Consider the following 15,666-nt stretch of genomic DNA (forward strand, 5'->3'; position numbering starts at 1 on the left):
AAAAGGAGACAACATATTCAGTTTTGTAAATGTAAAGGACCTTCATTATTGGTAAGTGTAACACATGGTGAGGAAATGATAAATTGGGTGTAAACTTCAAAATTTTTAAGTGTCCACATTGATGAATATTTAAACCGGAGAAAGCACATTTTGGAACTCTAAAACAAGTTAGTTCAGTCACTTTTGCACTTAGCAGATCTTGGGTACAGAGAAATCAGTAAGTTGACATATTTTGCACATCTTCATTCAATAATGTCATAAGGAATAATGTTCTGGTGTAACTCATCCTTAAGGAGCAGCCTACATTGCTCAAGAAATAACTTAAGAATAATATGCAGTGCTCACTCACAATCCCCACGCATCTGTTTAAGGCGTTAGCCATTTTGACTACTGCTTCACAGTATATTTATTCCCTAACGAAGTTTGTTCTAAATAATCCACTGCAGTTCAAAGTAACAATGACTTGCATAATTACAATACAAGAAGAAAAATGACATTTATTATTTCAAATTAAGGTTGACTTTAGCACGAAAAGAGGTTCACAACACTGAAACCAAAATTTCTGATTACTTGCCCTGTTAAAAAATGTCTGACAAATGGCAAAGTAAAATTTAAAAACAAATTTAAAAAGTTTCTCCTTGGTATCTTCTCCTAGTCCTTAGAAGAATTTCTGTTATCATAAAGTGTAAAGGCAGTAGATAGGAACTACTAATACACATCTGTATATTTAATAATAAAAAACAATAATAATTAAAAAATGTCAGCACACACCCACATATTTGCAAACTAATTTATTTACACGTAAAATGACTTGTTCCACATCCATGCACTCTCTATGCTCAGATGGAACATCTCTGCTCTATTGCCTGCAACCCTGTCCCCTTAAAATTGGAAAAGAAAGTGGGTGGACAATATGAACCACATTCAGGCTGGCCTTTTCTTTCTTTCTTTCTTTCTTTCTTTCTTCCTTCCTTCCTCTTCTTCTTCTTCTTCTTCTTCTTCTTCTTCTTCATCAAGTACACAGATTTAGTCTGGGTTGGGTTAAGCTTTCTGTCATATAAGTCACCCTAATGTGCAGTGCATGCACTACACATTAGATGACATAAAAAGGTCTTAGCTGAAACACAATGAAGTTTATAGCTCTATCAACATTCAAAAAACTTCAATGATTAGAAACTAACCTGTAGATTGCCCAGATTCTCATAATGAGAAACAAATTGCTGGCTTATGATGGGTGGCACATGACGCAATCGATCATTCAGCAACCATGGTTCAAGACTTTCCAAATAGACGGCCTTCATTACTTCGTCATTACTGCAGGCATCCCACAACTTTCCAAACAGCAAGTCCCTGCCATAGAAGTAAACAACCAACTGTAGGGCAAAATAACTTTCTATTATTCTCTGTATGGCTATTTTGAACTTTTAAGGAAGTAATATATAAATATCTGTTGAGTGGTGGCAGCATGATTTTTAGGAAGAGAACACAAAATTATTACAGCACACGTTTTCTGGAACTGGTCCTCTTATAGTCAGCAGCACTGAGAACAGTCATATCAGTCATGTCACAAACAGCAAAATCATTTTTTAGTCATGTGCAATTATATATTGCAAAACAATTAAGATTATTCATTTTGTTACCTTTGTGAAAGCGGCCAATCTAGTCCACATATGGTATTGGTTGGTTGAGGTTTAAGGGATTACAGGTGAGGTCATCAGTCCCTTGTTCAAGTGGTATTTCATTTGGAGTTACTGACGAGTGGCAGAAATTTGATAAAATTATGGAAGTATACAACAGTGGAAATATCAAGGCACTGAAAGCAATATTGGTGCCAAAGCTGAGAAATAATTTAAGGTTAAGGAAAAGTATACTGGTCAGGCCACCCTAAACAGCTCAGAGCAGATGAGGAGTCTCATAGGACTCAGCTAAAGCAAGAGAAATCTTAGCTCATCCAACCCCCTCCCAACCTGGATAAGGGCAAAATCAATTACAGAGTAAAGAACACCTTTTAGCTGCGATATTCATAACGGTAAATGTGAAAAGGCTGAAAACATAATGAACATCAGCTGGACTGATAATAATAAAAAGGCGAGAGAAAAAAAGTCAAGTCTGTAGATGGGTGTGGCTACATGGGTGTCAGCCAGGGATCTGCATGCAATGGGGGCCATGATTTCCACAATCCCACCCAAAATCAATTTTAGACAGCATGTTAAAGAGAGAGAACAGCACCCAATATTCACTGGAATGATAACCCTAAAATGTAAAATGGGGCGCGGCAGAAAAAAGGGGGCTAACTGCCTCTAAGAGCAATTAAAACAGTGTAAAAGAAGGATGACCAAGGAAGCTGGCAAAAGAAAAAGGGTCGAGAGTCCACAGACTAAGCATGCAGTGCGAGATGCCACACTCCCACCCACCCTGCCCCCACCATGAAAGTAGTTTAAAATGTCATACTTAAGAATAAAAATCACTTTCACTGAGAAAATGGAGAACCAGTTACACTGTCCACGAGTCATCTGCCAATATTCGGGCAAAGAATCCAATATGCCAGGCTTAGCAGGCAGCGGTAAAAGCAGATGTCATTCTACAAAGATGTGAGCCACTGTCTATACAGTTCTGCAAACCACAATGTAAGATGGACTTGTTACATAAAATAAAACAATGCATTAATCTGGTAGGATCGATACAGAGGCAACAATGGAAGAAGAAGTGTCATGCAGCAGTAATCTCTGCCACTGCAGAGTTTGTCAGAGGTGTCAGTGACACACCACATGTTCCATTTATTGAGTGAGGAGTGATCTTATCTGCACTTGCAAATCTACACATGAAATTGTCAAAGTGAATGTTGGACGATTAATCACATCCCTAATCAAATGTCTGGCCAGTTCATTCCCTGGGATATTAAGATGACTTGGGATCCAGAGAAGGAAAACTGAGCAGGCAGTGCGACTAAGTTCAGGCAGGTCACGAATTGCCAATATTGAGGGTGACAAGAGGAGACTGCTCACTGAGTCATTACAAATCAAAATAAAGCCAAGGTGGTCTGTTTAATGAAATGTAAGGCTCTGCTGACCACTATCAGCTTTACTGTAAAATACACTACACACTGCTGGCAAAAAATGTTGTTATTGACTGGCAGGAGATATTAACCCATATCCTGTCTTACCAGTGGTTTTAAAGTCATTAGTATATATGATTGTAACACCTAGACCTAGATACTCCTGAAGAACTGACAGGAACAGACATGGAAAGGCGATAGGGGTGAGAGATTTTAGAACCTTGAAATAGATGAGTCTTATTTGTGGTCTGGGTACTAACCAGGGCAGAATGTGTGGGAAAATGCTGGGAGCATATTCTAGAACAGAGGTCCTCCAGAGGCAGTCCAACTTGTGATCCTGCCCAAGGGCGGGTGTCAGGGGTTCAATGTCCCTTGCTGTAAAAAGAATTTTATAAGTTGTATGATTTGGAAATTGCCAGGTGATGATTATGTAAGTGAGTAACAGTTAGTACCATTGGAATGGAAGAAGGAAAAGGGCCAAGTGAAGGCTTCAGATGACACCTTGGAGCTGAAGTTTGGCAAAGGCTACAGGTAGGGAGCTGTATCAAACATTGTCACAGATGCAGGGGTAATCCACGGTCTGATAGGGGTCACTAGCCCACTGATGCTGATGAAGAGTGTAACACCCCAGCACAGAGACCTGAAAGACGCCATTTCTTGGATTTGTGAGGAGCTGAATGATTAGCAACTCTAATGTTAAACAATCAGTGGGATAAACCCCAACAAATAAAAATGTGTAGGGAGCCTCAAAAGCCACAGCTGTGTAGGGTTAGTAAAATGTGATGGTGACAAACTCTCTAACACCTTATGTTGGTACAAAGGGTCTCCAATGATGTGTTGATGTTTAGAAAACCCCCAAAACATTGCTGTCTCCAACCTAACCATATGGATGGCTGTGGACTGTCCCTCCTAGAAACCACACTCATAAGAGGCCAAAAGGCTCCATGATTTGAGAACACAGCATAATCCTCAGGTTACCATACTTTCAACCAGTCTGTATGCATATTTTTAATAAGGTATTGAGCCTTAGTTCACAGCTGCTGAAAGTTCGGAGGGTTGTCAGTGAAGATGTTGCTCGAAACATTGCAGAGCCCTTCGACAATCCTGAAGAGCTGCTGCTATGTCTTTGGTCAAGATCAATAGCTGAAATGATGCCGTGGGTGGTGCTGAAGTGGTTAGGAATACTGCGATTGAGGAGAGACAGATCAAGACCAGAAAGAAGCTGGTCAATCAGAAGGTCCCTACTAGACAAGGTGGTACTCCCTCATGGAAATGGAGTGGGGAGGAGGGGTGGGGAGGGGAGCGAGAGGCAGGGGCATTGAAATCCGCCAGAGGAAAAGTGGGGAAGAGGGGAGTTGTTGGATTAAGGGGATTATCTGAAGGTGAGCTAAATAAACATTACAAAAGGGGATCATTTGCTCTTGCACTGCTATTGCTTCCTATACACTTGCTATCTACTCAATGATAACACCTGTGCGAACTAATTTACAGACCCCTCCAGATGCTCTCTCAGGGTCAGTTGGTTTTGACAGAAGGCATGGTAAATTTGAGGAGTTGGTGAATGGTCATCAGTGAAGAATGTTTCTTGGAGAACAACACATATGGGCGAACAAGAAGAAATTAGTAGCTCCTGTTGTTTAGCATGTAGCAATATTATCCACTGCAGTTCTATTGGATCATCATGTTGAGGGTGTCCTGGTTAGACATGAAGTAACCTGGAGAGCAGGTCATGTGTCAAGGTCTCTGAGTCACTATTGGTGGAGGGTAAACATCATCAATGAACATGGTTTGGAATCCAATGCCATGGGGGGAATGGCACCTCCAGTGTGACAGGAGTAACTTTCTCCTGAGATTTCTTCTTCTCCTCTTCCTCCTCCTCCTCTTTCACATTTGGCAGTTGATATTTACATGAGGGTTTATCTATTGGGAGTGTAGGAACAAAACAAAGAGTGGGCAGCCCTGGGGCTCTCAGTCTGTGGCTCCTTCAATCAATGGCTAGAGTCAGGTCTCTGATACGTTGATTTTTAGGGAAAAGGTTCCCGAGATAGAGTGGTTCCTGAAGATGGCACCACATTAATCATGAGAAGGGGGGAGCGTCCATTGTCAAATTTATTTTCAAAACTACTGGGTATTGGTGTCACAGTAAATACATCAGTTCCTGCTGATGACCTGGCCACAGTAGTGGGAAAGATCGATATCACTGAGACTGGGTACAAACAATCACAGTTTTTCTGAGCTCCAAAATATGAGAGGTGAACAGTGGATTTTGTATCCCTTGAGTAGTAGCATACTTCGGGGATCAGAGAGTTTGTCCATTCCTGCAATTGACGTAGACAGGTGGTAGTGCATATGGTTTCTGTGAAGTGGCTAGCCACAATCTCTGCCAACCACATCATATGTATGCTAGGAAGACATTTGCCCAAAAGATGGCATGTAGAACACCACATCTGGGGTAGAGAATATGGCTTCTCATCACAGTGGTAACACATAATTTTGACCTTTTCTGGAAGAAAATGTTCCTCAAAAGTGAGGATGAATTCACTGGTGTCTGTCTTATTGCATGATGGCCCTTGACATACACGATGTACAAAGTGGATCTCTCGCTCCTCCAAGTGTTCACATAGTTCTTAGTCCATCTGCAGTGTTAGGTGCCAATGAAAAATTAATCCCTGTACCATACTGAGGTTCTTGTGGAGTGTAATGGTAACAGGTACATCACCAAATTGTTTATAAGAGAGTAATACACTGGGATGGGTAGCAGGATTTGTCATTTTAATTAAGATGGAACCACTTTGTAATTCGTTAACAGAAGAGGGATAGCCACATACGTTTTTATATTCTCCACAAAAAACATTGGTTAAGTAGAGAGATAGGATCCATCACCTGTTTGGGTGCAAACCAGTAACAGAGGGAAATAACTGTCCAGATGTCATCTGGTGTTGTTTTTCTTCCACAGGGAAGCCAAGGAGGTAAAGAAAGCTCTTAAGGTCATACGTATCGACAGTGAATTGTGGTCTGTCTGAAAAGACTGCTGGGCTCTTGTGGCCACTGGCTGGCAACTTTGGTCATATCATGATGTCAAATATCTGCCACAATTCTGCTTACTCCAAACAAGAAGTTTCCACACAACTGCTAACCAGCCAAAGCAAAGGCCCCAGGGCATGGTAGCCAGTGTCTGGAGTCCCAGTGCTCACACATGAACAGGCACCTACTTCGCAGCATGCACAGGGAGGTGACGGTTCGACAGCTCAGACATCGATGGTATGATCCCAGTGTGATCAGGAGGCTACTGCTGTACAAGTACCTGACAACCCACCGCACTGACAAGATAGCATGGTGGGTAATGAGTGACCTTCCCCACACAATCTCTAAAAAAATTTGAAAAATGTGGAGGTCAAACACAGATGTGGGGACTGAATACAAATTAATCAAAATATGTGGTGTAAAAAAAGGGAACACAATGTGTCCAGTACACTCATTATTTGAGCAACAACTGAAGGTATCACCATCAGCATATCTCTTTGCCTAACGGGAGCAACTCTATACAAGTCTTTATACATCTTCAGGGAGAGAGGAAGAAAAAATGTTGATATCAAATACTCACATCTAAACAGAAAGCCTTCTCTCCCCACCAAGGATAGTGTGACATTACAGCTCGACAGTAAGCCTAATTTCACCAGAAGACTTATGCCTGACCCTTGGGGATCATAAACTGATACTTGCTCACCAAGTATGGAAAAATGTATAGTATTCTTCATGTAAATGTTTAGTGCTGGAAGGAAACTAGCTTTTTGTGTCAGTTAAAGTTTTTCTTCTAAGAAATGAACATTTTGAGCATTGTGTTATAAGTGAGATGTGGCCAGTGTCTAGCAAGTAAAACTGGAGATATGATCATTACCAATATTGTGACCCATGTGGAAATTCCAGGATGGAGATATCAGCCAAAAATGAGGAAAAGCAACTTCTCGCGTGTAGGTGATTGATGCATGGCACATTGAACCATTCAGACTGTTGCTAATACTGCTTCCTCTCTCTCTCTCTCTCTCTCTCTCTCTCTCTCTCATGGTGTATGTATAACTTCTCACATTCACAACTACCTAGACAGCCAAATTCAGCCAACAGCAGCTATCAAAGAAACACTCTGCTTTCATTTCACACACAGCATTCACAACATTAGAATAATAATGCACCTCAGAAGACATTGTGAGATCAAACAAAAATTTGTATTACCAAACTAGAAACTTCTTTAACAAGCCACAAAACAACAAAAAAAAACTTGCAGAAAATTATATAAGTTCTGAAATCTGACACAAAGTCACAAACAGAAGTTACTTAGGAACATAGCAACATTATCCGTTGTGCTTTACGGCAAAATTCAGTCTGATACCTAAACTAAGACCACCACTCACATTACATCCAATGACACACAGTATTCCACACATGCAGGTATGGACTCTTGATAGATATCAGTACTGCCACCATGAATTAGTGTTTCATCTATGTAAATGTTCAGTATCTCCAGCACCTGAAACATAGTACAAATTATGTTTAACAAACTGATTGTTTATATCACAAAATTTTCAAAAATTATCAGGGTCATACACAACAGCATGTATTAGTACCTTCTGCCAAATTATTTCTTTTCTTTTGGTTTTAGGGCCTTTCAATCCTATGACTGCCTTCCCTCTTTCATGGTAGAAGTCCATTCCGAGTGAAAGTGCTTCCAGGTACCGATCCTAGGAAAGAATGAAAATGTCACAATTTTGCATAGAAACCCAATGCTGCATGTAACAATTTAATCCTGATGTAAGTGAAGGAAGGCCAGGTTTTCAATTAACTTTGCAGTTTACCTATCAAACATTGGTATCATGTCACACATTTAAAATGATAGTGTTTCGGAGACACCTGCCCTCATATACAAGTGGGTTAAAGAACCCAATTCTGGGACACAGGAAGGCCTGCCAGCCCCAGATTGAATTCATTTCACAGATTAAAAATGACGACCAGTGCAATGACCAGCCTCAATGCAACCTTTATGCGATTTTCCAAATTTACCACAAATTCCTGGTTGGTTTCTGTGTTCTGCCTCAGATACAAAATACTCAATCATTTTTAAAAACAATGTCACATTTGACCATTCACTTATACTAGATGCAAACAGAAGGGAGTACAGGTATTCCTTGCTGGGGAGACACTGGCAGAGGCTTTTAAATGCTTTTGGGAGTGGTGAACCCATCATAACAATAGCTTGTACATACTTCAGCGAATAACAACTGCCAGACTGCTTTATTTCTTGTCACTGCTATTTTAATTCACGTAATAAAACACTTTCCTTGATTTTCAGTCTTAATTTAAAGGTTATGATATACACTGAAGACACCGAGAGTACATTTACAAAAAAATTGCCCACTAGGATTTTAAAAACTATCATAGTCAGCAGGAAAAAGGCAGTGGGCAACATGCTTCTACTAAGCTCAGCTTCCTTACAAAGAGGAATAGCTGGTATAGTCTGTCATGAGAATTCATATGTAATATACTGTATTTCTACAAGCATAAGAATACTCCTTTTTTAAAGAGGTCCTTTGAGAAAACTTTATTTTTAACATATTTTCACTAATTAAAATTACGAACTGGTTCATTGATATAGAGCACCTGTCTTAAAAATTAATGAGAATATAACAATATTTTCCTTCATTTCCTGATACCCAACATGTTGTCTCCTTGATGCTCTCTCACTGGCTGCATAGAACCAGCAGCTGACACACTACCTTTCATTTCCGCTATTCCATCAACATACGCATTGTTAATATCGGTGTACAACAAACGTATGTGTTCCACTGGCCTCTATACAGACTTTTACCATCTTCTCCAAAAATGTATTCAACTATTGAGGATCTGCCCAATTTTAAAGCCATTTCCACCCCAACTACAAATGAAAAGGCAGCTAACTACGAAAAACATTTTCTTGCAGTCCCTTTTTCGTTGCTACTATGGAAATAGTCAAGTTTTTTCCTTTGTTAAGTATAATATAGTTTGGTAAAATCAACACGGACTTCGGCGTTGGTGGGGAGGCTTGCGTGCCTCATTGATACAGATAGCCGTACCGTAGGTGCAACCACAACGAAGGGGTATCTGTTGAGAGGCTAGACAAACGTGTGGTTCCTGAAGAGGGGCAGCAGCCTTTTCAGTAGTTGCAGGGGCAACAGTCTGGATGATTGACTGATCTGGCCTTGTAACACTAACCAAAATAGCCTTGCTGTTGTGGTGCTGCGAACGGCTGAAAGCAAGGGGAAACTACAGCCGTAATTTTTCCCGAGGGCATGCAGCTTTACTGTATGGTTAAATGATGATGGCGTCCTCTTGGGTAAAATATTCCGGAGGTAAAATAGTCCCCCATTCGGATCTCTGGGAGGGGACTACTCAGGAGGACGTCGTTATCAGGAGAAAGAAAACTGGCGTTCTACGGATCGGAGCGTGGAATGTCAGATCCCTTAATTGGGCAGGTAGGTTAGAAAATTTACCCCTTTTAGTGCCAAATACGATCTGATCGTGATCCAGATTCATTTTTTCCGTGCTTGAAGGCAAAGTTGTTACTATTTCCTAGCGAATGAGGAAGGCATCACGATCAGATAGTTACTGGCATTTTCCGCCGAAAATCTGGATCACGATCAGATCGTATTTGGCACTAAAAGGGTTAAAAAGGGAAATGGATAGGTTAAAGTTAGATATAGTGGGAATTAGTGAAGTTCGGTGGCAGGAGCAACAAGACTTTTGGTCAGGTGAATACAGGGTTATAATGTTGATTGGAATACTCTCTTTCAAATTCTGAAGGTGGTAGGGGTAAAATACAGGGAGTGAAAGGCTATTTACAATTTGTACAGAAAGCAGATGGCAGTAATAAGAGTCGAGGGGTATGAAAGGGAAGCAGTGGTTGGAAAGGGAGTGAGACAGGATTGTAGCCTATCCCCGATGTTATTCAATATTGAGCAAGCAATAAAGGAAACAAAAGAAAAGTTCGGAATTGGAATTAAAATGCATGGAGAAGAAATAAAGACTTCGAGGTTCGCTGATGACATTGTAATTCTGTCAGAGACAGAAAAGGACTTGGAAGAGCAGTTGAACGGAATGGACAGTGTCTTGAAAGGAGGGTATAAGATGATCATCAACAAAAGCAAAATGAGGATAATAGAATGTAGTCGAATTAAGTCGGGTGATGCTGAGGGAATTAGATTAGAAAATGAGACACTTAAAGTAGATTAGATTAGATTAGATTAGATTTACTTTCATTCCAATTGATCTGTAGTGAGGAGGTCCTCCAGGATGTGGAACATGTCAGAAAAACAACAATACATGACAAATATTTACAACTAAAACAAATAAGCTAATGTACCATTCCACAGGTCCCAAGTGGAATGATCGTCATTTTTTAATGAACACTAAGAGTCATTTTACAAATACTATTGCACTGAATTTAAAATAAAAAAGTTTTTTATTTATTTATAAGGTAAGAAACATGTAATACAACTACTGTAATACTTATTTACAATGAACACATTACTGCACTGAAATGGTGCAGAAGTTAGATTATACTTACACACTTACACACACACAAGCACACGCACACACACACACACACACACACACACACACACACACACACACACACAAATTTTCAGTGAACACATTACTGCACTGAAATTGTGCAGAAGTTATGTTGTACTTATATACAAATCAGTTGGTTTTCCTAAGAAATTCATCAATGGAGTAGAAGGAGTTGGCCACCAATAAATCCTTTAGGCTTCTCTTAAACTGAATTTCATTGGTTGTTAAGCTTTTTATGGCTGCTGGCAAGTTATTGAAAATGTGTGTTCCTGAATAATGCACACCTTTTTGTACAAGACTAAGTGACTTTAAATCCTTGTGAAGATTATTCTTATTTCTAGTATTGATTCCATGAATTGAGCTGTTGGTTTGAAAAAGTGATATATTTTTAATGACAAATTTCATTAAGGAATAAATATATTGGGAAGCTGTAGTTAGTATCCCTAGTTCCCTAAACAGGCTTCTGCAGGATGTTCTTGAGTTCACACCACATATAATTCTTACTGCACGTTTTTGTGCCCGGAAAACTTTAGCTTGGCTTGATGAATTACCCCAGAAAATAATCCCATATGACATTATGGAATGAAAGTAAGCATAGTATGCCAGCTTTTTCATTTTTATATCCCCTATGTCTGACAAAATTCGCATTGCAAACAGAGATTTGTTAAGACGCTTCAGCAGTTCTGTGGTGTGCTCCTCCCAGTTGAATTTATTATCAAGCTGTAATCCCAAGAATTTAACACCGTCCACTTCTTCTATCTTCTTGTCATCATATGTTAGACATATACTCTTGGGACACCCCTTACAAGTTCTGAACTGCATGTAGTGTGTTTTTTCAAAGTTTAGTGACAAAGAATTGGCTAGGAACCAGTGATTAATGTCCACAAATATTTTATTGGCTGATCTTTCTAAGACTACACTTGATTTGCTATTTATTGCAATGTTTGTATCATCAGCAAACAAAACAAACTTGGCATCTGGTAATGTTACTGATGACAGGTCATTGATATACACAAGAAAAAGTAAGGGCCCCAAAATGGAACCTTGTGGGACCCCACATGTAATTAGTTCCCAGTTGGATGATGCCTGATAGCTTGATACATGTCTCTTTCCTAATAACACCCTTTGTTTCCTGCCAGAGATATAAGATTTGAACCATTTTGCAGCATTTCCTGTTACACTATAATATTCTAGTTTACTTAAAAGGATATTGTGATTTACACAGTCAAATGCCTTTGACAGATCACAAAATATACCAGTTGCCTGCAATTTTTTGTCTAATGAATTAAGTACATTTTCACTGTAAGTGTAGATAGCCTTCTCAATATCAGAACCTTTTAGAAATCCAAACTGTGACTTTGACAGTATGTTATTTGAGATAAGATGGTTATAAAGACGACTGTACATTACTTTTTCAAAAATTTTTGAGAATGCTGGCAACAGTGAAATTGGACGGAAATTTGATGCTATTTCTTTATCTCCCTTCTTAAACAGTGGCTTAACTTCAGCATATTTCAGCCATTCGGGAAATATTCCACTGATAAACGACTGGTTACACAGATAGCTTAATATGTTCCTTAGCTCAGAATCACATTCTTTAATTAACTTTGTTGATATTTCATCATACCCACTAGATGTTTTTGATTTTAAAGATTTTATGATGGACGTTATTTCTGTTGGGGTAGTGAGGGTCAAATTCATATTATGGAAGTTACTTGAAATGTCTGGTCTAAGGTAATCCATAGCAGCATCTACTGAACCTGACAACCCCATCTTTTCAGTAACAGTTATAAAATGTTTGTTAAAAAGTTCTGCAACACTATACACATCTGTCACCAATGCATCATTTACTCTTAATGCTATTTGTTCCTCTTCATGTCTGGTTCTACCGGTCTCCTCCTTCACTATATCCCATATTGTCTTTATTTTGTTATCTGATATGACTATCTTTTCCTTGTAATGTATTTGCTTTGACATCCGTATTACAGTCTTTAATATTTTGCAGTATTTCTTATAATGTGCTATAGCATCAACATTGGAAATGTTTCGGATTGACAGATACAGTTTTCTTTTTGTTTTACAAGATACCCCTATTCCTCGAGTAATCCATGGCTTCTTTGTAGACTTTGCTCTAACCTTGGTAAGTTTTGGGGGAAAGCAGTGTTCAAATAAGGTAAGCACTTTATTAGCAAAAATGTTATATTTTTCATTCATGCCATGAGCACTGTAAACATCAGTCCAGTGAATTTCTCTGAGGAGTGTCCTAAAATAATCAATTTTTGGCTTACTGATTACCCTCTTGAGCTCAGATTTAACAGATTTTATATCCTGTTCAGTATTAACATTTAACAGAAGGAACTGCATGTCATGGTCTGAGAGGCCATTGACTATTGGTTTTGTAATATAATTTTGTTCATTTGACTTTTCTATAAAGATATTATCAATGGCTGTTTGTGAGCAAGTGGTTATCCTAGTGGGGAACTTTACTGTGGGAATTAAGTTGAATGATAGTGTTACTAACTCAAATAGGTTCTTATTGGGAGAGTCTTTAAGGAAATCTACATTGAAATCACCAGCAACCACTATTTCTTTGTTTTTGGTTGTTAAATGGGCCAGTACAGCTTCAAGGTGGTTTACAAACAGATTAAAGTTACCTGCAGGTGCTCGATATACACTTAATATTATGAAAGATTTTTTGTGAAAATCTAATTCTGTTGCACATGCTTCCATATGCTGTTCTAGGCAAAATTTATGAATGTCTATGTTCTTAAATTTATGACCGTTCCTGATGAATGTGGCAACTCCTCCTTTCTCCATTTCTGATCTACAAAAATGAGATGCTAACCTAAACCCTGTAACACTTAAAAGTTCTATACCAGTGGTCACATGATGTTCAGAGAGGCAGATTATGTCAGCTGGGTTTGAAGACTCTAATTCATCTATGCAGATAGTTAATTCATTAATTTTATTTCTCAGTCCTCGAATATTTTGATGCAATAAAGATAGCTGACATTTCACATTGACTGACTTAAAATTGGGTGGAGTTAAAATATCTGCTGACAGTTGAAAATTCTTAACCAGTGGCTGTTTGTGTTGATGTAATAAGCTGGAATTATGTTTTTTGATTTCTTTCTCAAACTGAAGGTTTGTCTCAGTTCTAACCTCTCTTAAAATTTGTTTTCTTTCTGTCCTCCCTACCCTAAAAAAGGGTCTTTTCTGAATCCTATAACCACTGGTATTTTACCACTCATGACAGTGCCTCCCCCCTTTAACTTTCTTGCTATTTCCCCAGCCAATTTGCCCTTCCCCTTCCTGTTGAGGTGAAGGCCATGCCTAGTATAATCCCACCTACTGATAGAATCAACATGAACCACACCAATGTGTGACCCCGCACCCGACATGAGCAGCCGTTCCAGCTCCAAATTAACTCTCTTGACAGAAGAGTTCAAATGAGGTCGGTCATGGCGCCCAAGAACAGATACAAACTCAACACTGGTATGCCTCGATGCTGATGCAATCTTCGCCAGGTCACACTCTACGCTGTACCCAGGATCTCTGTCAATACTGTTACCTGCCCCACCCACTATAACCACGGTGTCTTCCTTAGTGAAATCTTTGCAAAGTGATCCTAAATCCTCTGTCACCTGCTCCAGACCAGCACTAGGTTTAAAAAAATTGGTGACCTGGTATTCTGATCCTAGTTCATCCTGCAAGAGTTGGCCAACACCTCTTCCATGGGAACTACCTAACAACAACACTTTCTTTCTCTTTACTGATTTCCCTACATTCTTACTTTTCAATTTGCTGCTGAAAGTTTGTTGTGCCCTGTCTACACCTGTAACTGCTTGAGGCTCACCAGCTTCTAACTGAAGCAACAGGTCAAATCTATTTTCCACATTCACCATAAAGCTGTCAGACAAAGTTCTAGGCCTGTTCCTCCTGTTGCCTGTTGCCACTTCCCACCTCTCTTTACCCTTCTCCCTCCTTAACCTGTCAAGATCTCCCCTGGCCTTGTCTAACTCAGCCTGAAGGGCAGCAATTTTCCCCTCCTGTTCCAGTATCTTCCTATCTCTACTACAAATCCTACAAAACCACTGATGAGTCTCATTTACTTCCCCTATTCCCACGCCACTACAGTCACCCACATGGAAAAAACTACAGCACCCATCACACCAAAGCCCCGACCTAACAATTCTACGGCAAGTCAAGCACTTTTCACTCATGATAAACGTAATAATTGATTAAGAATAAGTCAGTTAAATTACAGATAAACACGAAAATATGGTTACACAGGAGTTTTGTTATTTGGGGAGCAAAATAACTGATGATGGTCGAAGTAGAGAGGATATAAAATGTAGACTGGCAATGGCAACAAAAGCGTTTCTGAAGAAGAAAAATTTGTTAACATCGAGTATAGATTTAAATGTCAGGAAGTCGTTTCTGAAAGTATTTGTATGGAGTGTATCCATGTATGGAAGTGAAACGTGGACGATAAATAGTTTAGACAAGAAGAGAATAGAAGCTTTCGAAATGTGGTGCTACAGAACAATGCTGAAGCTTAGGTGGGTAGATCACATAACTAATGAGGAGGTATTGAATAGAATTGGGGAGAAGAGTAGCTTGTGGCACAACTTGACTAGAAGAAGGGATCGGTTGGTAGGACATGTTCCGAGACATCGAGGGATCACCAATTTAGTATTGGAGGGCAGCTGGGAGGGTAAAGATTGTAGAGGGAGACCAATAGATGAATACACTAAGCAGATTCAGAAGGATGTAGGCTGTTATAGGTACTGGGAGATGAAGAAGCTTGCACAGGATAGAGTAGCATGGAGAGCTGTATCAAACCAGTCTCAGGACTGAAGACCACAACAACAAAATCAATGTTACATTTTGCTCACTGGAGCTAATTAACAAATAATATCACTTTTGTGATAACTTTCTCCAATCACTCCAGTAAAACAATTAGTAACAATTTACTATTAACATAAGAACAGCACCTATGTGGCACG

The 15,666-nt window shown here is 39.4% G+C and overlaps 1 protein-coding gene across 1 annotated transcript in view; it reads right to left on the reverse strand.

The window, feature by feature from the left end:
* Positions 1–15,666, reverse strand: part of LOC126473829 (vacuolar protein sorting-associated protein 8 homolog) — a 201,659-nt gene that overhangs the window by 118,017 nt on the left and 67,976 nt on the right. The window contains exons 9-11 of the mRNA XM_050101150.1: positions 7,678–7,791; positions 7,465–7,580; positions 1,182–1,350 (exon numbers count right to left, since the gene is read on the reverse strand). Of these exons, the coding sequence (XP_049957107.1) occupies positions 1,182–1,350; positions 7,465–7,580; positions 7,678–7,791 (399 nt within the window). The remainder of the gene's footprint in view (positions 1–1,181; positions 1,351–7,464; positions 7,581–7,677; positions 7,792–15,666) is intronic.

This window comes from Schistocerca serialis, chromosome 4 (genome assembly GCF_023864345.2).
Source record: "Schistocerca serialis cubense isolate TAMUIC-IGC-003099 chromosome 4, iqSchSeri2.2, whole genome shotgun sequence".
Taxonomy (NCBI): domain Eukaryota; kingdom Metazoa; phylum Arthropoda; class Insecta; order Orthoptera; family Acrididae; genus Schistocerca; species Schistocerca serialis.